This window comes from Somniosus microcephalus, chromosome 9 (assembly GCF_052327205.1).
Source record: "Somniosus microcephalus isolate GS21.2 chromosome 9, FLI_Smic_1.0, whole genome shotgun sequence".
NCBI classification, from domain to species: domain Eukaryota; kingdom Metazoa; phylum Chordata; class Chondrichthyes; order Squaliformes; family Somniosidae; genus Somniosus; species Somniosus microcephalus.
The window spans coordinates 16,008,362-16,030,800 of record NC_140995.1 but is presented as its reverse complement, the minus strand read 5'-3'; the positions used below and the strand labels follow the sequence as shown (position 1 = coordinate 16,030,800).

The following is a 22,439-nucleotide window of genomic DNA, read 5'->3' as shown; positions in this document are numbered from 1 at the left end:
ACCTAAATATACTGCAGAAAAGTAGCTACAGATATCTAACAATGTAGAGATTAATTCAAAGTTACCTACAAAAATGGAAATGGAGCAAAAAAAACAGATTGTGAGTAGTACTCTGCAGCAGCTAATTTTGAAACAATTAATCATTAAAACAATTCTCATAATATTTATAGATTGCATATACGTATATGTATATAACATGGCTACAGTTCCAGTTCAGCTGCATATGGGTTTACTTACAATATATTGAGTCTCTTATTTTTCTCCAACAACGATTCTGAGGAGAAAAAGATCTCTTTAAATCAAAAAGCACAACAGATATACATGGGGGAAGAATTTCTAATGTCATTTGTAACAGTGACATGTACGACTTGCTTATTTTGATGAGTGTATACCTGCCTTATTAAACCTGGTTCTGACTGTTTCATCTGTAACTTTGGAAATCATTTTTAGCTTCGTGCATAATTATTGTCTTCCAATTTTAACGTCCTTTAACTGTCTTCATAATTTCTTTCACTCTGAACATTGTCACACTCGGTTTTGGGTATGTGGTGCAAGGCAGGATATAATTTCATAGAAGAATAAGCCGCTTTGACTTGTGTATGAATTTCACGTTCTATGTCTTCAAATGTTGATATGTTGAGACAGGGCCAAGAATTCTGCTTTTGAAGATAAATGTTGGAGGATTGGTTCCTGACAGACTGGATTGGTTCTTAGCAAAGCCAAGTGGCTAAGATGGCAGTGCTGGATGGGATCAAAAGTGAATATAAACAAACAAGGTGGCAGCACCTAGAAGCAATTAAATTGAGCGCACCATTGAATCCAAATTAATTACAGAATGATTTTTGACCTGGATGGGCATATGCTTCTCCTTTTGTTGTTTTTCTTTCCAGCTTCCCAAATAGCTCATGAAATGTATTGATTGAGTAGCTGAGCAGTACACCTCAAAGGTACCAAGTTTGTGCTGAGTTAGCTGATCGCAGCTGGGGTTAGCAGTGGAGGGACTACAACTGTCCTTGGCGTTCCTGAATTAGGGAGAGAAAATCAGCAAATGTTCCCATTACTGATCACTAATCCAGTGAGCCCTGCTGTAAGTGCTTGTGTGTGAACTTTGGGAAAGGACAAGATTGGTTTTGGCTGTGATGACCCTCACAATTAAAATATTCTACTGACACTTGCACTCTGGGCTCATGTATCAATAATTGTCACCTGGGTGAGGTACCATAAGGTGATGAGCACCCCAGCAGGGCATCAGCACTTTCAGTTGAGAAAAGGAAGGGTGAACACTGATGAGGGAAAAAAAAAGGTCAGCTCTGGCTGTGAGGAGCCTGTAGCTGAATAGCTCCTTAATGCTTGCTGTCCATTGCTCCCACAAGAAGAATGGCCACTTGGCTTGTGGCCATACTGAGGGCCAGTGCTTCGCTAGTATGAGTCACTGCCTTTAAGACCACTGGGAAAAATATCAGGAGAAATTGGAGAAGGATTAAGAGGGGGGGGATTCAGGGTTTTATGACTCTCTTGATATATAAATAGGCAAGTATACCCAGCAAGTACATAATTCTTGTAAGTAATGCAATACAGCTGCATCCTTGAGGCTATAGTTATATTAGTATGGCATAGTTAAGCTGTGAAAGTTTAATTATTCATGGCCATTCGTGTCAATGTTAACAGTGTGACCGAAGGATGTGATGTGGTGCTGCATATTGGCCTTGTATAGACTTACGTTATTTATTTCTACTTTGCTTTTATAATATATTCTGAAATGTAGTACACCCCCTAATTGCAATAGAATTTTTTTTTAATCTTGCATGATTTTCATAAAATTAACTGTAGTGGAGGTATGGCAGAATTTCCATCACTTGTATTCTCCTGTCTAAGCAGATATTCTAACCGTGGAAAAAAAAAAGAAAATTTTATAAAGGCCACATTAGCCAATACAAACAAGACATTAACATCAGCATTTATAAATCTGTTTGTAGCCCTATTGTTGCTTTGCAGGAGCAACGCACGGGCAATATTTTTTTTCCTAGGAAGTAATAATGATAGAATATTCGTCAATTATTGTAATCCATAGGCAGTGCTAACTGGTAGTTGAATCAATGAAGCCAGTAACAGAAAGCAATTATTTGTGTGCCATATCTTCATGAGATGCTCTTGTGTCTTGCAGCTTCTGTGCAGTTGTGGAGGTCACGTCTGGGGCGTGTGATGTACTCCATGGCAAACTGCCTGCTGATGATGAAGGTACGTGGGTGGCTGTGAGCTGCAGAATTACCGTATATACCTGATAATCTGAGCACTTCTGTGGACAATGCAGCAGTTTAATCAATTCCTGTAAATGTGTATCGTAGGAGGTCAAAGAAACTGGGAGTGTACAGTTGATTTAAACCCTAAGTCAAGATCATCTGTTTTTACGGGGAAAAAAAATAGCTTGTGTGCAGACATATGTAACTTGTTCTGAAATCCAAAGCAATGTCCAGTTCTAGAAAGATTTATTTATTATTTCTAATAAAGCATGTCCCAAAGAACCAGTACATACTGCAGTGGGATGCTCAAAGATGAATAAACCAGCATTGATGTGAAAATTGCCTTTCTTTACTGGACGCATGTTGTGCAATTGATCATTGCAGTGCTTGTAACAAACATTTACAACAGAAATTAAATATTTGGGGGGGAAAACCATGGGAAGGATATGGTAACATTTGCAATTCAGATCATTTCTAAAGCCTTGACCTTTATACGTGATTTTACCAGGCTAATTGTGATATCTAGACTCCTTGATTATATTATTTAAAATTCTGCTTTATTCCTACCTCTACAGTAAGATACACATGTTTATGGGCTACTGTTTACCATTTCAAAAATGATGAGTGAACAGAAGATATAAATTATTAAACCAGATAAGCAAACAGCACTAATTAATTAGATAACGTAATTCATCTGTCCAGGGAACTAAAATCATTTAAATTTACCACAGCAACAGACACTGAAATTTTAGGAATGGTATCCGATAACCCAATCAGTTCAATTAATGGGTCAAAAGGGAAGGTTATCTAAAATGCCTCTTTTAAAACATACCAGGTTTTCCTATTAGAAATGCTACAAATGTGTGCCAGGGCACCAGCTGTGGTATTCTGCATGGAAAAATCAGAATAAATTTATATAGGTCAATTTATTATAGTGCAGAACACCGCCCTCTGCTGTCTTGTAGCATTACAATCATCACCATCAACTGTCAATTCAATTGGACCTTTTTTAATCCTAATTCACTTCTGATCCTAAACTCTGAGTGCCATTTCCATTCTAAATGATTTAATCTGGAACAATTCAAGATGTTAAAATGTTCTCTAATGACATAAAATGGGTTAAAACACCACAACTAGCTTTACTGTACTAACTCCTCTATCGAAATACATCAAAACCTTTTCATGTTTCAGCTAGGTGTGAATTGGAACGTTGTTATTCCTATTAGCGCATTGGCACGTGACTAGCCCTGACCATTAAATAAATCCCATTCATCACTCCGATTTATTTTATAGTATTTTGAACTAATTTATAAGACTGTTTCCAATTTAGAAGCAGCATCCTGGTCCTGCCTGATTTATTATCATTGTGGGGTTTTTTTACACCTCCTCATCTCTCCTGATACAGTGGAACAGTTCTACAGGCACTAGCTTCCCTCTAGATTCTTTCTCAAGTGGCCGTTCCTCTTGTGCAAATCGAAGCAGTCAGTGTTCAGAGCCTATTCGACTGTGGGGGCATCATAGCCAGCTCTGACCTAATTTTCACCAGATATCGACACATACATACTTTCAAACAGGAGTCACTAGAGAGTGATCAGTGAGAATGATGGATGATTTTCACCGTCGAGCCCAACCACCCATTTGGAGGTCAGCTAATTCAGCACGGATAGAGATCGGTCCTGAGATCTTTCTGCTCTTGGCTGAGTTCCACACTGCAGAGAGTCCAGGCCCACGGTTTCTGGATGCTTCTGCATTTGTCTGACTTGTCCTTTTTGGGAACGTGACTGAGGACAAATGCATAGTAATGTATTTGTACAAAGGAAGACCTTTGGCACCATGTACGCATACCTGAGCAGTGTGATGGCAGCTCACTTGTTTGGTGCTGTTGTATAGTATCAAAGATTTAGTGGTTGAATTTTAATTTTAAGAATTTTGTTAGGCTGAAAAGCTGCAGCTTTAAGTCTTTCTATGACTTGATAAACTAATGGGTGTAAGAACCCTTATGAAGTTTCTGATTGGACTAGTTTCTGGAGCTTGTAGGTGTGCTATATGTTACTTTACATAAAGTTGGTTGAGTGTAAATTCCTCATGTAGCTTTGCCCAGAGATAGATTAAGATCATGAAGACAGGCAATCCTTGTAGCTGAACCAGATTTGCCATCTACAGAGAAGCTGGAACACAGTGTGAAGGTGAGTTATTTCAGTTCTCCTGATGACTCAGATGGTTATGTAAGTAGCTGAACAATACTCACTAGGAAGGTCGTAGGTTTGATCCTCCTTTTCTGGTGGGATGGGGCAGTGAAAGAGTTGCCACAATTGTCCTCCGCACTTTTGGATAAGAGAGGAAAAACTGTACCCCCATATTTGAATAGTATTCTGGAGGACGAGTTCATAAAATGCATTCAAGACAGTTCCTAGAACAATACGTTGTGGAACCAACAAGGGAACAGGGTACTTTAAATCTTGTATTGTGTAATGAGACAAGGTTAATTAGTAAACTCCTAGTAAAGGATCCTCTGGGGAAGAGTGATCGTAATATAATAGAATTTCACAGAGTATGAGAGTGACAAACTTAAGTCCAAAACTAGAGTTTTAAACTTAAATAAAGCCAATTACATAGGTATGAGGGGCGAGTTGGCTAAGGTAGATTGAGAAATTAGATTAAAAGGCATGATGGTAGATAAGCAGTGGCAAACATTTAAAGAAATATTCCAAACTCCTCAAGGAATATACATTCCATTGCGAAATAAAAACTCCACGGGAAAAGTGATCCATCTGTGGTTAACTAAAGAAGTTAAGGATAGTATCAGATTAAAAGAAGAAGCTTATAATGTTGCAAAGAACAGTAGTATGCCTGAGGAATGGGAGAGCTTTAGAAAACGGCAAAGGATGACCATAAAAGGGAGAAAATAGAATGAGAGTAAACTAGCAAGAAATATAAAAACAAATTGTAAGAGGTACAAGTATGTGAAAAGGATGAGAGTAGCAAGATTAAGCGTTGGTCCCTTAGAAGTTGAGACAGGAGAAATTACAATAGGGAATAAGGAAATGGCTGAGACTTTAAACAAATATTTTGAATCTGTCTTCACAGTAGAAGACACAAAAAGCATACCAAAAATAGTGGGGAACCAAGGGGATAATGAGAGCGATGTACTTAAAGTAATTAAGATCAGTAGAGGAAAAAGTACTTGAGAAACTAATGGGGCTAAAAGCTGACAAATCCCCTGGACCTGATGGCCTACATCCTAGGGTTCTAAAAGAGGTGGCTGCAGAGATAGTGGATGCATTGGTTGTGATCTTCCTAAATTCCCTAGATTCTAGAATGGTCCCAGCGGACTGGAAGGTAGCAAATGTAACTCCAGTATTGAAGAAAGAAAACGGGGAACTACTTAGCCTGACATCAGTCATCGGGGAAAATGCTGGAATCCATTATTAAGGAAGTGGAAACAGTGCACTTAAATCATAATATGGTTAGGCAGAGTCAACATGCTTTTATGAAAGAGAAATGGTGTTTAACAAATTTATTAGAGTTTTTTAAGGATGCAACTAGCAGGGTAGATAAAGGGGAACCAGTGGATGTAGTATATTTGGATTTCCAGAAGGTATTCGATAAGGTGCCACATAAAAGGTTGTTGTGCAAGATAAGGGCTCATGGGGTTGAGGTAATATATTAGCATGCATAGAGGATTGGTTAATGGGCAGAAAACAGAGTAGGGATAAACGGGTAATTTTCACATTGACAGACTGTAACTAGTGGGGTGCCACAAGGATCAATGCTTGAGCCTCCGCTATTTACAATCTATATTAATGACTTGGATGAAGGGACTGATCGCAATGTATCCAAGTTTGCTGACGATAAAAAGCTAGGTGGGAGAGTAAGCTGTGAGGAGGACACAAAGAGCCTGCAAAGGGATATAAACAGGTTAAGTGAGTAGGCAATAAGGTGGCAGATGGAGTATAATGTGGGGAAACGTGAACTTATTCACTTTGGTAGGAAGAATAGAGAAACCATATTTTTTTAAATGGTGAGAAACTATTAAACGTTGGTGTTCCGAGAGATTTAGGTGTCCTCGTACAGGAAACACAAGAGTTAGCATGCAGGTACAGCAAGCAATTGGGAAGGCATGTTGGCCTTTATTGCAAGGGGTTTGGAGTACAAGAGTAAGGAAGTCTTGCTACAATTGTACAGGGCTTTGGTGAGACCACACCTGGAGCACTGTGCATAGTTTAGGTCTCCTTATCTGAGGAAGGATATACTTGCCTCAGAGACGGTGTAACGAAGGTTCACTAGATTGATTCCTGGGATGAGAGGTTTCTCCTATGAGGAGAGATTGAGTAGATTGGGCCGATACTCCCTGGAGTTTAGAAGAGTGAGAGGTGATCTCATTGAAACATTCAAGATTCTGAGCGGGATTGACTGGGTAGATGCTGAGAGGTTGTTTCCCCTGGCTGGATAGTCTAGAACTAGGGGGCATCGCCTCGGGATAAGGAGTTGGCCATTTAAGACTAAGATGAGGAGGAATTTCTTCACTGAGGGTTGTGAATCTTTGGAATTCTCCTCCTCTAACCCTGGTTCTTTTGTCAATGACCTTAAATCTGTGCCCTCTGATTACCAACCCTTCTGCCACTGGAAATAGTTTCTCCTTATTTACTTTATAAAAACCCTTCCTGATTTTTGAGCAGCTGCATTAAATGTCCTCTTAACCTTCTCTGCTCTAAGGAGAACAACCTCCGCTTTTCTAGTCTTTCCACGTAACTGAAGTCCCTCATCCCTGGTACCATTCTAGTAAATATTGTGGTGTATGTGCCTTTAAGAGCAATTATGGTGTATGTGCCTTTAAGAGCCCCAGGTGTGCGTAATGCCGGTAATTGCCACTTGGGCTATATAAGCCTGTGTATTGTGTATATCCTTTTAGAAACCCCCCCCCAGACTTGCTTAGTAAATACCTATGAACCAACTCCTGTCTTCAGTGTCTTTATCTACACACGGACACTACAGTGGCGACGAGGATGGGATTCGAACCCACGCGTGCACAGCACCAGCTGGCCAAGCTGGTGACGGGTACTGCACTAATCCTTCCTGGGCGTCAGGCTGGAGCTCCAGCAGCGGGCTCTACAGCTGAGACAGGCAGCGAAATCGGAGGCAAGCAATAACGGACTGGGAGGGTGCACTCGAGAGACGGCCGGCGCGGCAAGCAGGTCAGCGTTTAGACCTCCGTCGGGAACGAGTCTCCAACAGTGAATAAACAGAAACCACAGTAAAACAGCGTTGTTATCGGTAGCAGCGGCGGGAAAGCGCGGGAAGCGCCATATCGTTGCTACAGAGAAGAAAAAAAGCGCGGGAAGCGCCATATCTTTTCTGAAATGCCTAAATCTGGTAATATTGAGGCTTTTGATGGCGAAATAGAAGATTGGACCACATACGTGGAAAGAGTAGAGGTTTATTGCACTGCAAATGGAATAGCAGATGAAAAAAAAGCTTCAGTACTTCTGAACTTAATGGGCGCGAAGACATACGGGCTGTTACGAAATTTAATCACTCCAGCCAAACCAAAGGACAAGACTTTTAAAGAAATTGTTGATACCCTGCAGGAGCATTTAAACCCAACACCGCTGCTGATAGCGGAACGATTCAAGTTCTTCAAGAGAAATCAACACAAGAATGAAAGTAACGCTGATTACCTAACCGAATTAAGAAAGCTATCAAAGTACTGCCAATTCGGAGCAGGACTATCGGATTATCTTCGAGACAAATTTGTTTGCGGTCTCTTAAGTGAAGGAACACAAAAAAGACTGCTTTCTGAAAAAGATTTAACATTGGACAAAGCTTTCAGTATGGCTGTATCATACAAAGCAGCAGCAAAAGGAGCTGCAGAGATACAACAAGAGACACAGGACTTCGGCACCCATAAAATGACACAGGAGTTCGGAAGCTGTTATCGCTGCGGCAGATCCACCCATAACCAGAGGGACTGCTGGTTCAAGGGCAAAGCATGCAGGCAATGTGGTAAGATTGGACACATTGCACGGGTATGCCAATCTGGACAAAATAAATCCACTGACAGAAAACAAAAAATCAATAAAGAAAAGTACAGGAAGGTACAACTGATGACGGACAATAGCTCCGAAGACCAGAATAGCGATAGCGACTCCGGAAACAAGAGACTAAGCTGTCTCAAATTACATAATGTACTTGCCAAAGAGGATTACCAAACCATTTGGGTTACCCTCACAATAGCAGGGTCCCCAGTTAAAATGGAGCTAGATACAGGATCAGCTCTAACCGTAATAAATCGACGAGATTACGAGAGGCTATTTTCGCATATACCTCTAAAAGACACATCCATTATCTTAAAAACATATACGGGGCAGAAAGTCTACCCCAAAGGAAAAATAAGGGTGCCTGTGGTATACAACGGCAAAGAAATACAAAAGTTGTATTTATACATTCTACAAGATGGTGGTCCACCGTTGTTGGGACGTGAATGGATAAGGAAGATACGTTTAGACTGGCACTCCATTCAGGCACTGACGGTGACCAGTAAGGAAAAAAACAATGATGACATCATACCTGAACGATTAAAAGACATCTTGACCAACGCCAAAGAAGTGTTTCAAGAGAAACTAGGAACCTTGAAAGGCATCACCGCCTCAATAAAAGTGGAAGATACAGCAATTCCAAAATGTTTTAAGGCAAGACCAGTGCCATACGCAATACGTCCAGCAGTCGAGGCAGAGCTGGAGAATTTGGAAAAGGCAGGCGTATTATCCAAAATAGATTGGAGCGAATGGGCAACACCCATCGTTCCAGTCATGAAAAAGACATTGAAAAATAACTCTGAGGAACAGAAAAAAATTCGCATCTGTGGGGACTTTAAGGTGACTGTAAACCCGGTCCTTCACACGGTACAGTATCCTCTTCCGAGGATAGAAGATATTTCCGCCTCACTATCCGGAGGGAAACGTTTCACAAAAATTGACTTGGCACAGGCATATCTACAGATGGAGGTTGAGGAAACCTCTAAAAAGTATCTCACAATAAACACACACAAAGGCCTGTACCAGTACAATCGACTGGTTTTTGGAATAGCATCAGCTCCAGCTATCTGGCAAAGAGCTATGGAGCAAGTCCTGCAAGGGATTCCGGGGACTCGATGCTACCTAGACGACATCCTTATAACAGGAGACAACGACAATGAGCACCTTGCCAATTTGGAGCAGGTGCTCACTAGGCTGAAAGAACGGGGCCTACGAGCAAATCGCCCCAAGTGCGAATTTTTCCAAAATCAGATATCATATTGTGGCCACATAATTAATAAGGAAGGGTTGCATAAGTCACCTGAAAAAATTGAAGCAGTTATAAAAGCCCCAGCACCTGAAAATGTTTCACAATTAAGGTCATTCCTGGGATTAATAAATTACTATCATAAATTTTTACCGAACTTATCAACTATTCTACACCCTCTTAATGATCTTCTACAGACAGGAGTGATTTGGAAATGGAACGAAGACTGTAAACGTGCCTTCCATAAATGTAAAGACTTAATCACATCCGAGAAAGTTTTGGCTCATTACAACCCATCACTACCAATCAGACTGGCGTGCGATGCATCCCCTTACGGCATAGGAGCGGTATTGTCCCATAGATTCCCTGATGGCTCGGAACGACCGATAGCTTTTGCATCACGCTCATTGAACTCAGCTGAGCGTAACTATGCCCAGATAGACAGGGAAGCACTCAGCCTGGTATGGGGAGTGAAGAAATTCAACCATTACCTACACGGACAAAAATTTACCTTGCTGACTGACCATCAACCCCTCATCTCCATATTCAACCCTAAAAAAGGTGTCCCCATTATGACGGCACAAAGACTACAGAGGTGGTCCCTTTTTCTAGGGGCACACCAATACAACATTGAATACAAAGGGTCAAAACAGCATGGGAATGCTGACGGTTTATCGCGCCTACCGTTGCCAACGATAGAAGAGGCACCTACAGTAGACCCAGTAGAGATATTCCACTCTACCATAGTGGAATGTCTACCGGTGACAAATTCTGCCATTGAAAGGGAGACAAGAAATGACCCTACTCTCTCACGGGTCTACGATTTAACAGTGAAGGGATGGCCAGCACATGGCGAACCACTGTTGCCAGCATTCTCGCAAAGAAGAGAACAGCTGTCAGTGTGCCGAGGAACCTTGATGTGTGGATCCAGAGTGGTGATTCCACCCAAACTCCAGGATAAAGTGCTAAAGGAGCTTCACGAGGGGCATCTGGGTGGAGTGAAAATGAAGAACCTAGCTAGGGCGTTTGTATGGTGGCCAGATATCGATGGAGACATCGAAGACATGACCAAGAGCTGCCTAGGATGCCAGAAGGTCCAAAATGCTCCGCCACAGGCCCCTCTACATCCATGGGAGTGGCCCTCATCTCCCTGGCAAAGGGTGCACATCGACTTTGCTGGTCCATTTATGGACTCAATGTTCTTAATCGCAGTTGATGCACACTCCAAGTGGCCGGAGGTAATAAAGATGTCCTCCACCACCACGGAAAAAACCATCACAGTATTAAGGACCATATTTGCCAGGAATGGGCTGCCGGAGCAGATATGTTCTGATAATGGACCGCAATTTGTGTCCGAAGAATTCAGAAAGTTCTTAAAGAACAATGGGGTAAAGCACTACACGTCCGCCCCATACCATCCCGCCACCAATGGATTGGCTGAAAGGTTTGTCCAGACCTTCAAGAAGGGCATCAAGGCCATGGGTAATGAAGACATAAAACTTCAGCACAAGGTGGATAACTTCTTATTTGCATATAGGAATGCAACGCATATGGTTACTAACCAAACTCCCGCCATGATGTTCTACAATAGAAACCTAAGATGCCGGCTGGATTTGGTCAAGCCCAACATCCGAAGGGACGTGGAGAACCGGCAGTTTCAGGGCATGAATGATAGGCCAACTAGGGCCTTCCAGATAGGCCAACCGGTTTTGGCCCGGGACTACCGTACCGAGAAATGGCAGCCTGGAACTATCTGCACACGATTAGGACCACTGATGTATACCGTGGACATCGGAGACAGCATAATAAGGCGCCATGCTGACCAAATCATCAAGTCATCCGAAAAGGGACAACCTACACCACCACTCTATACATCTGACGATGAAGTAGAGATACCCATATCTACCTCCGATCCGGTGATACTGGAGCCCGATGAACCCGACACTGGCCTTCAAGCCGAATCAGCCTTGCCAGAAGAACCTACTACACCACCAGAAACTACTACACCCCCGAGGCGTTATCCGGACCGAGTCAGGAAGCCTCCTGAGAGACTAACTTATAATTAATTAATACAGCAATGTATATTATTTTGCATATAACATGTAATTAATAATTACTTAAAATATGATGTACTAGTTAGCTAGAAGGGGAGGAATTGTGGTGTATGTGCCTTTAAGAGCAATTATGGTGTATGTGCCTTTAAGAGCCCCAGGTGTGCGTAATGCCGGTAATTGCCACTTGGGCTATATAAGCCTGTGTATTGTGTATATCCTTTAGAAACACCCCCCCCCCCCCCCCCCCCCCCCAGACTTGCTTAGTAAATACCTATGAACCAACTCCTGTCTTCAGTGTCTTTATCTACACACGGACACTACAAATCTCCTCTGCACCCACTCTAAGGCCTTGTCATTCTTCCTACGGTGTGGTGCCCAGAATTGAACACCATACTCCAGCTGGGGCCTAACCAATGATTTATAAAGGTTTAACATAACTTCCTTGCTTTTGTACTCTGTGCCTGTTTATAAAGCCAAGGAGCCTTCTTAACTTGTCCTGCCACCTTTAAAGATTTCTGTACATACACAGAATCACAACAGTGCAGATAGAGGCCATTCGGCCCATCGAGCCTGCACCGACACATATCCCACCCGATCCCCGTAACCCCTACACCAACACATATCCCACTCTATCCCCGTAACCCCACGTATTTAATCCCCCTAACACTAAGGGTCAATTTATCATAGCCAATCAACCTAACCCGCACATCTTTGGACTGTGGGAGGAAACCGGAGCACCTGGAGGAAACCCACACAGACACGGAGAATGTGCAAACTCCACACAGACAGTCACCTGAGGCCAGATTCGAACCCGGGTCCCTGGCGCTGTGAGGCAACAGTGCTAACCACTATGCCACTGTGCTGCCCGATCTGTTTCTGTACCCCCTTTAAAATTCTACCATTTAGTTTATATTGCCTCTCCTCATTCTTCCTACCAGTGCACACGTCTCTGCATTAAATTGCATGTGTCTGCCCATTTCACCAGTCTGTCCTCCTGAAGTGTTACTATCCTCCTCACTGTTTACTACATTTGAGTTTCATGTCATCTGTACACTTTGAAATTATGCCCTGTATACCCAAGTCCAGGTCATTAATATATATCAAAAAGAGCAGTGGTCTTAATACTGACCCCTAGGGGACTCCACTGTATACCCCCCTCCAGTCTGAAAAACAACCGCTCACCACTACTCTCTGCATTCTGTCACTTAACCAATTTCGTATCCACGCTGCCACTGCCCCTTTAATCACATGGCATTTAATTTTGCTGAAAGTCGTTCTGAAAGGTGGCGCATAATAGTGCCTTGGATGATGTGGTGCTGATGTACACTACAGGAGTGGCTGCAGAGCTTTGACTTCCTGTGGATTAAAAAAAAAAATTGGTATGGTCAATACCCCAAATTAAATTTGCCACCTGGCTCTAGCTGTTCAGTACTTCTGGCCAGGGAATATGTTGTGTGTAGCTATAGTCTGTTCTGTGGTTGATGGCCGACAGCTGATTGCCCATGTTATATTTCCTATCTCTAGACCGACAGGAGTTTTCCTTGCCACGTTTATCATGGCATTGTGTTAGCCTTGGTTCAGTGGTGACACTTTTTTGCCTCGGAGTCAGCAGGTCGTGGGTTCAAACCCCACTCCAGAGACTTCAGCACATAATCTAGGCTAATACTTCAGCGCAGTCCTGAGGGAGTTCTGCACCATCAAAGTTGCTGTCTTTCGAATCAGACATTAAACTGAGTCCCTGTCTGCTCTCTCTGATGGACCCAAAAGATCCCATGGCACTATTCAAAGAAGGGCTGGGGATTTCTCCCTGTCATGGCCAATATTTATCACTCAACCAACATCACTAAATCAAATTATTGATCTCATTGCTGTGTGCAAATTTGCTGCCATCTTTCCCTACATTACAACATGACTACATTTCATTGGCTGTAAAGTGCTTTGGGACATCCTGACATTATGAAAGACACGATATAAATAGAAGTTCATTGCTGTTCACATCTATTATAGCAATTTATGCAGTTGGATAAGAAGGATATGTACAGATAAGATAGTACTGGGTGATTTCAACCAATGCAGTACAATCTAGGAATGCTTAATGGAAGTAAGGCAACATAACTAGTAAATGTTAAAGAAAGAAAGACTTGCATTTATTTTGCGCCTTTCACAACCTCCAGAGGTCCCAAAGCGCTTTACAGCCAATGAAGTATTTTTGAAATGTTGTAATGTAGGAAATGTGGCAGCTAATTTGCGCACAGCAATCTCCCACAAACAGCAACGTGATAATGACCAGAGAATCTGTTTTTTGCTGATGTTGATTGAGGGATACATATTGGCCAGGACACCATGGGGAACTCCCCCTGCTGTTCTTCGAAATATTGCCATGGGGTCTATTGCATCCACCTGAGCGGGCAGACGGGGCCTCGGTTTAACGTCTCATCTGAAAGACGGCACCTCCGACAGCGCAGCATTCCCTCAGTACTGCACTGGAGTGTCAGCCTCGATTTCTGTGCTCAAGTTTCTGGAGTGGGACTTGAACCCACAACCTCCTAACTCAGGCGAGAGTGCTGCCCACTGAGCCACGGCTTACACTGTGGTACAAGACTGCTTCTTGACTCTGTGCATTATGGACCTCACCAAGAGAACTCTCCTCACAAGTTAACCATAATACAGAACATCTGGGGATAAGAAATTATAGCATGATTCAATTTGTGATCATCTGATAATAGGTTCCAATGAGGACCAGGACGGAAATATACAATTTCAGAAAGGCAAATTTCAGTGGAGTAAGAAATTAATTGTGGCATATTGCTGAGCAAGCTCAGTTGAGGGGAAAATTGAACCCTTTTATAATAAATTTACAAAACCGGTATGTAGCCAAAAATATTGGCCCTGAATTTCCGACCCCCCACGGGTGCGTACGAGGTGTGTACGCGCCCATAGGGGCCGCGCAAGTTCTGGGTTTTAGGCATGCAAATCGGAACTTGTGATCTGTCAAGAATTCTCTTGACCGATCCAATGCATGCCAAAGAAAAGGGCCTCCACGGGTGGAGAATTGCGCTTATTTGCTCAACTTCCGCCCACTGAAAGGCCATCGAATTCTTACACCTGGATAAAGCAGGCGTAAGGCCTGCTTTTACCAGCATAAGAGTTTAAAAAATTAGAACAATAAGATTGTATCACTCACTTATAAATTAAAAACCCTGTCCAATAAGGTATGGTTATATTAAGCCCCGTTAAAACATTAAAAAAATTAACATTTAATTAAATGACATTTTTAATTTATATATGTAATGGTTTCTATTTATTTATTTCAGTGTGTTGGTGCATTTTTGCAGTTATCCCCATTCATACTTTTCACAGTTCCATGCGTAAGGAACTGTCAAAAGTATGAATGGGGATTTCCTTCTTCCATTGGTTCGCCTGGCCCATGTGATCCCAGGGGCGCTTGCGAACCGCCTGCGCCCCTGGGATACCTGGGCCTCTGCGCATTTCGAAGAGGAGAGGCCCAGGAGCGGAAGCCGCGGTATCTACGGAACCAGCAACAACAACAACTTGTATTTATATAGCACCTTTAACATAGTAAAACATCCCAAGGCGCTGCACAGGAGTATTTTGAGACACAAAATTTGACACCGATCCACATGAGGATAAATTAGGGCAGGTAAGTTCGTAGAATTTTTCCTGATCGGAGGCATCCCACCCGCAGGAAGCCTCCGATTGGAAATTCAGGGCCATTAAGTGTAAACTGGGCAAGTAGTCCCCAACATGGCTGAATAGAGCAATTAAAATGGAAATAAGAAAGAAAATAGCATTATACATCCTACAAGGAAATAGGAGGTGGAATATATAGGCGGAAATGGATATTGGGTGCAAAGAGGACACTAGAGATGGACAAAGCAAAGGATCATAATCCTAGAATTTGCAACACAGAAGGTGGAAATTTGACCCATCGTGCCTGCACCGGTACTCGCTCTTCAACTGGAGAGGTATACTCTAATCTCATTTCCCTGTCCTTTCTCCTTATCCTTTTTATATCTTCTCTTTTCAAATAATTAAACCAATTCCCTTTTTAAATGATGTTATAGTCTCTGCCTCAATAACCATTTGCAGTAATCATTCCATGTTCTAATAACCTGTGTACATAAAAACTTTTAACTTCATTCTTCTAGCGATCATACCAAGTTTATCACAGCCAGTGGAAACGATCTTGCACTACACTCGAGTATTTTCCATTATTAAGGGTTTTAATGGAAACTACAATTCGACGACTCCTTAATTTTCTTTATTCGGTGCCCCAATTTTTCACGGTTTTCTTCGTAAACTTTCATTCCAGTGATTCTTTACTGTACTGTTTCCTTGAGTCTAATGTCCTCCTAATTTGCTTAGGCTGCGCACAGAATCCAACTGTGGCCTAGCCAAAGTCTTGTACAAATTCAGCATAACAATAATAAAATATATTCTCAGTATCATAATAGTAAGAGTGGCCTGGAATTAATGGGTAAAAGTGGTAAAGTAATTAAAGATGAAGGGGAAATAGAATTATTTAATGTTTTCTTGAAGTTTTCATTGGGGAGAAAATACTAATCTACTGTCCAATTATCATAGTACAACCAATATCCTGTAGGATTTAGGGATCTGTGTCGAGTTGGTACTTGATATGTTCAAGACTGAAAAGTAAAGAATTCCCTGGGCTAGACGACACTTATCTTAGGATGCTGAAGCAGACTAGGAACAAACATTTTGCGATACTGGCTACAGTCATGAAAGAATCATTGGAGAGGATCTGCAGGATTGGAGACAGACAAACAAATATTATGCCTATATTTAAAAAGGGGACAAATGGGCCACTACATCCCCATTGGTGGGTAAAATAATAAACTCATTGCAAGGAGTAGACTTGAGGAGTACTTGTATGACGGTAGATCGTTAAGAAGCAGCCAGCGTAGATTTAGAAGGGGAAGGTCCTGCTTGACAAACCTCCTTGACTTTGTTGAAGATGTTACAAATGAAGTGGTTCGTGGAACTCCGTGTGTGTAGTTGATTACTACTTTCAGGAAATCTTTGACCGGGTCCCACATGAGAAAAATATATTGGGCTGGAAATTGCAATCGGAGGAATGCCTCCGAACTGCAAGAAAAGTACACACCCACCTGGTGCCTCCGTACCTTCGGACTCTTGCAGTCCTGGACCTGCGGGCGTACGCCTGCATAAAGGCCCACGTATCCCAGGAGCGCAGGCGGTTCGCAAACGCCCCTGGGATCATGTGGGCCGGCCCAACCAATGGCAAAGGGGGAATTCCCATTATGCTTATGGGGATTCCATTTACATACGGAATCCCCATAAGCATGAATAGGAATCCCCTAAAAAAACACACTTTCACCCCACTTAAATAAAAATAAATCATCGCATGTTCAAAATTAATTAAAATACAATTTAATTAAATATTTAAAACATTTAATTTTTTGTAAAATAAATTTAAACATTTTTAAAGGGGCCAGAAATAACCCAAACTAATTTTAAAGGTTTTTGAATGTTTAAATCATTTTTTTAAATGTATTTTAATATTTATTTAAACCCTTATGCTGGTAAGAGAAGGCCTTGCACCTGCTTTTACCAGGCGTAAGAGTTTCGTGGGCAGTGGTTGGGCAAACCCGGCGCCAGCGAATGTCCATTTCCTGCGCATTCGCACGATCTGTCGAGCTGAAACTTGACAGATCACAAGTTCCAGGTTTTCGCACATGCGCATCGCCTATGCAGTCACAGGCCCCCGGAAAATCCGGGCCGCTGAAACGAAGAACCGTGGGAATCTTGGAAAGAGCATAGAAATGTGGAGAAATCTGTGTTGCATTTTGTTGGTGGAATCTGCAAATAAGGAAGCGACACTTGACACTTGGCATTTCATATATTGGTGGACCTGCCGTGTTTAAGGGAACCTAGTGACTTTAGTGCATAGTAGCAGAGAAGCCAGTAACAAGAATAGCCCCAAACCACCCTCCAAGTGAGTTTCAGAACTCATTGTCTTCTGTTTCTATTTAGGTTGATTTTGTACTAAAAATTGGGTATTTCATTTTATGTATTTTCTCTCGGTACTTTTCGATCTTGTGCTGTTTTGATTTCTTCTTCGGATATTTGTATTTCAGTTCTGATTCTGCCCCTCATTTTTCTAATTGCCTTTCCTTTTCTCCCCTTCGTTCCTGAGGGTGCCCACTCCTGCCAGGCACGATTCTGTGGCCACCCTCTAGTACTGTGCCCAAATGGCCATTTGTCTCGAATTAACCTAGATATTGAGTGTTTGCAGCCTATTCAGACATGTAGGGCATTAACAATCATGTCCAACATGCTACCAGGTTACCATTGTGGAAGAGGAACCCTGGCTGATGCTACTTTTCCCCTTCCTAACAATTGTCATGCACCTGCTGAGTTTGGGTAGTTCAGTATAGACTGGAGATTGAACCCTGGAAATTTTCTGGTCTGCATGGCTTTGGTACTGGGGTGCATTATGCCATTGATGAGTTTGTTTCTGCTATTTTTTCAGTTCTTTGTATAAGCTTGAGTATATTACTTTCTGACTGGCAAATTAGATTTGACAATACTCCCCAATGTTTTATGACATAGAATGTTTTAGGTTAAGATTTTTAATTCATTGTGAATTAGCATTTTGATACCTTTTAACATGACATTTCTGACCAGACAGCTAAATTAAGTACATTCATTAAAAATAATAGGTTTAGGAAACATTGTTTTAATATTTGTACTGTGAATGATTTATTGTAAGTAAATTCAGCAAATTGTACAAAGCTGTATAATATTCCTCAATTCATGCCATTCTTTGAGCAAACTGAAACAGACCCCAATTTTTGTTTCCAAACTGGCATTGCAGCCATCAAAGGGTTAAGGTTGGTATATTGGATCTACGATGCAGAACTGAGCAAGCTGTTTACTGTGGGTTTGTTTTTTTCCCCTCTTCCTCAGGACTACGTACTTGCAGTTGACATGTATCACTCAGTCATCCAATACCAACCAGAACAAGAGCCTCAGCTTCTAAGTGGCATAGGAAGGCTACTTTTGCAGGTATGAGCAATGGGAGAGGTCACAGGGAGACTATCCTATGTCGTATCCTTTAACCTTGAACATTAAGGCACTAATTTAGTGAATTTTATAATACGCTAGTCAATCTCCTTTGACGTTGCACATAGGGAGCAGGAGCTGTACCTTCTGGAAAAGCTTTATATCAATGTTCCCAAACAATTTAATGACCATAAACCCTAAAACAGTTGAGAAAAGCTGGCAGTAAAATAACATGAAGGTTAAAATATAAGTGGAATAAAATTGAGAAGTTACATTATAACTATTTGTTTTGTTTGAAACTGTGTAATCGCAGAAGGAAAACCAAATGTACACAAAAATATACAAACAAAATGTATGCCAACTCGCTGACAATGAAAGGTTACTGATGGGCATTTCTGCCAAAGTAACATGAATTAATTAATTAAACTAATCGAGCACTTGCCACCATTGAATGATTAAATTCATGGAGCAACAAGCAGCTGCAAATCAATAAATTAATACAGAAGCATGTCAATTTTACGACTCCATCTGTGCTGTTGTTAACCTACAAATTTGTGTTGATCTTGGCTTGTGGGCAGAGCCGAGAGGAGTGAAAGTGAGGAGGGTAGTAGGAGAACGGAGGAATGCTGAGGCATAAATGATGCAGTTGGGGTCTGAGGTAGAGATGTGAGGCGAGCGATTTCTGGACGCCAACGTGGGACCAGTAGATTTAAGATTTTTGAGCAGGGTTCGAGAGCAATGTTGGATAGCATCGTAGTGGGGCTGCTTAAGTGAATTTTTTGTTTAGTTCTTTGCAGGAGAGTTTGGCCGGAGGGGAGAAAGGGGCTGCAGTGTTTAAACATATATTTGAAGCAGAGGGTGAAGAGTGGTGAAGGGAAAGATAGAGAGATGAACAGGAAAGGTGGGGGGCAGGGGGCAGGCCAGAGCTGGAAAATAGGAGGCAGAGGTCTTGGTTTGATATTCTTATTTTATGGGACCATCTCTGTCTCTCACTAGTGTCTTTTGTTCTGTTTGTATTCCATCTCTCTGGTAATGTCTTTCCCCAGTCTCGCTAGCTATATAGTGATTTCTTCCTCCCCACCCCCCCCCCCCCCCCCCCCACACCATTCAAGCTCCCACAATCTATTCCACTATCTTTCTTCTATTTCCCACTATCTTTCTTCTATTTCCCCTGGTCTATGTCCATTTTCCCCCTCCTGGTCTATCTGTTGCCTACCCATCGCTTGGTCTCTGAAAATGTGAGCCAAACAACGGTATCTCCTTCTACCCCTGATGTTAGTCTCTTCCCCTTCCCTCATTTCTTTCCCAGATTTTCTTCTCTCCGTTTCTCTTGTCTTTTGCCCCCATTTCTGTGCCCCTGTACTCCTCCCTCTTCTCATCTCTGTAGTAATGTGCTGCCCCATCTCAAACACTCGGGGGTCATCTTTCTCCTTCCCTACCACCACCCCCCCCATCTATGTCCCTTTCTTCCCACCTGGCGCTCTCGCTCTCTCGAGCAATGTCCACCCTTGTGTCTCTTGCAGAGCCCGGTCACAATGAGGAACAGGGCTGACGGGGAGATGTGAGTCCCTGGCAGAAGAATGATGCCAGGAACACAACTCCAATCGTTTTGATGGGTCAGGAATGGGACTCTGGTGTCTGAGGAAGACCAAAGCAAGGAGCACGGACAGGCTGCGCCAGGCACTGGGGCCTAAGTGGCCAAAAACTGAGTCCCCTGGAGAGGGGAGGCAAGAGATGACACATAGTAGGAAAGTTAAAAGAAATAAATTAAGTTAAATTTAAAAATAAATTAAAAGAAATTGAACTTTAAAACTTAACTACACAAACCAAAGTGGCAATGGATGCGAGAGAGAAACTTCAGAAATTTACTGCACAGAGCCACCTAGTGAACAAAGCCTGCCAACACAAGAGCTCAACTTGACAAAGGAAACTTAAATGGGAAATGTTAACAAGGGTTTATAAAGAAAAAGGTAACAAAAGTTGTAACGAAAGGAATTGAGGTTTTCTGGCAGGAATTATGTGTCCTACAGAAGATTTTATATAATTTTTTTAATTTTTATGGAAGTGTCTAAACCTTTTTACTGTCCGAGACCTATTATGTAATGCTAGATACTCTGGTTCAGAATCACTAACCACGCCCTAAATGGATCTCGTGCCCTTTCAATCCAGAGTGTGTCTTTATTTGCCCAGTGTCCACGTGAATGGCATTGAGACCAGGGGTTGAATAGAGAGCCCGTACCACTGTAGCCCAGCTTATCAAAATGTACCATGTATCATCACGTGACTCCCCTCTCTTTGATAGATGGATTGAATATACATTGTCAGACCGAGGCTCAGGCTATAAAGCTGCAGACAGTTTATTTTAACAAAGAACAGGTAACTGAACAATTTGAGCAATATTCAGTACAATGGCCCACAATTTCCTCAAGGCACAATCTGCAATTTATGCCATAAGTTACGCATTTCAGATTAAGCAAACTGGGAGTGAAATTTTTCCTTGGTTTTTCCCCATTGCTTCGGTGTGAAACGGGGCTTTGTCCCAGGGTGTCTGAAATATGCCCGATGTCATATTGGCTTGGGCAATATTCAGGTATCTCTGGTGGCTGCTTTAAATAAATAAGCGTTAGACTTCTTGCATATGCTAATGAAGGTTAATGCCTGTCTAAGATCTCCTCATCATAATTGGTCGGAAACTGAGCAGCACCTGCCCCGCTTAGTTTTTCCGGTTCCTTCTGCAACATAATTTCCTGGAACGTCTATGGTGTAAGCTTCTAAGGAGAAATTTCTTCGCTCAAAGGTTTGTGAATCTTTGGAATTCTCTACCCCAGAGGTCTGTGGAGGCTCAGTCGTGAGTATGTTCAAGGCTGAGATCGATAAATTTTTGGTCTCTAAGGGAATAAATGGATATGGGGTAAAAACAGAAAATGCTGAAAACACTCAGCAGGCCAGGCAGCATCCGCGGAGAGAGAAACAGAGTTAACGTTTCAGGTCTGTGACCCTTCATCAGAACTGGAAAAAGTTAGAGATGTAACAGATTTTAACCAGGTGCAGAGGCAGGGAAAGGTGGGAGGGGAGGAAAGAACAAAAGGGATGGTCTGTGCTAGGGTGGAAAGCAGGAGAGATTAAATGTTGCGAATGGGGATGGCAGAATGATCAACAGCTGCCGCCTGAAAAAATAGAGGCAGAGGTTATGGTCTGAAATTGTTGAACTCGATGTTGAGTCCAGAGGGCTGTAAAGTGCCTAATCGAAAGATGAGGTGCTGTTCCTCGAGCTTACGTTGAGCTTCATTGGAACAGTGCAAGAGGCCGAGGACGGTGAGGTCAGAGTGGGTGTGGAGGGGAGAATTAAAGTGATAAGTGACCAGAAGCTCGGGGTCACCCTTAGACTGAACGGAGGTGTTCCGCAAAGCGTTTAGTCTCTCCAATGTAGAGGAGACTGCATCGTGAGCAGCGAATACAATATACTAAATTGCAAGAAGTACAAGTAAATCGCTGCTCCACCTGCAAGGAGTGTTTGGGGCCCTGGACAGTGGGAAAGGAGGTGGTAAAAGGGCAGGTGTTACATCTCCTGCGCTTGCACGGGAAGGTGCCGTGGGGAGGGGCAGGGCTGTTGGGGGTGATTGAGGAATGGACCAGGGTGTCGCGAAGGGAGCAGTCCCTTCAGAATGCTGAAGGGGGAGGGGAAGATGCGTTTGGTGGTGGGATCACGCTGGAGATGGCGGAGGATGATCTGTTGAATGTGAAGGCTGGTGAGGTGAAAGGTGAGGACAAGGCGAACCCTATCGTGGTTCTGGGA

At 42.5% G+C, this 22,439-nt stretch overlaps 1 protein-coding gene across 5 annotated transcripts in view; it reads left to right on the top strand.

The window, feature by feature from the left end:
- The window catches only part of trappc12 (trafficking protein particle complex subunit 12), a 111,932-nt gene that overhangs the window by 68,078 nt on the left and 21,415 nt on the right, over positions 1-22,439 (top strand). For all 5 annotated transcript variants that reach the window (XM_085996402.1, XM_085996403.1, XM_085996405.1 and 2 more), the window contains exons 8-9: positions 2,165-2,238; positions 18,548-18,646. In XM_085996402.1, the coding sequence (XP_085852528.1) occupies positions 2,165-2,238; positions 18,548-18,646 (173 nt within the window). The remainder of the gene's footprint in view (positions 1-2,164; positions 2,239-18,547; positions 18,647-22,439) is intronic.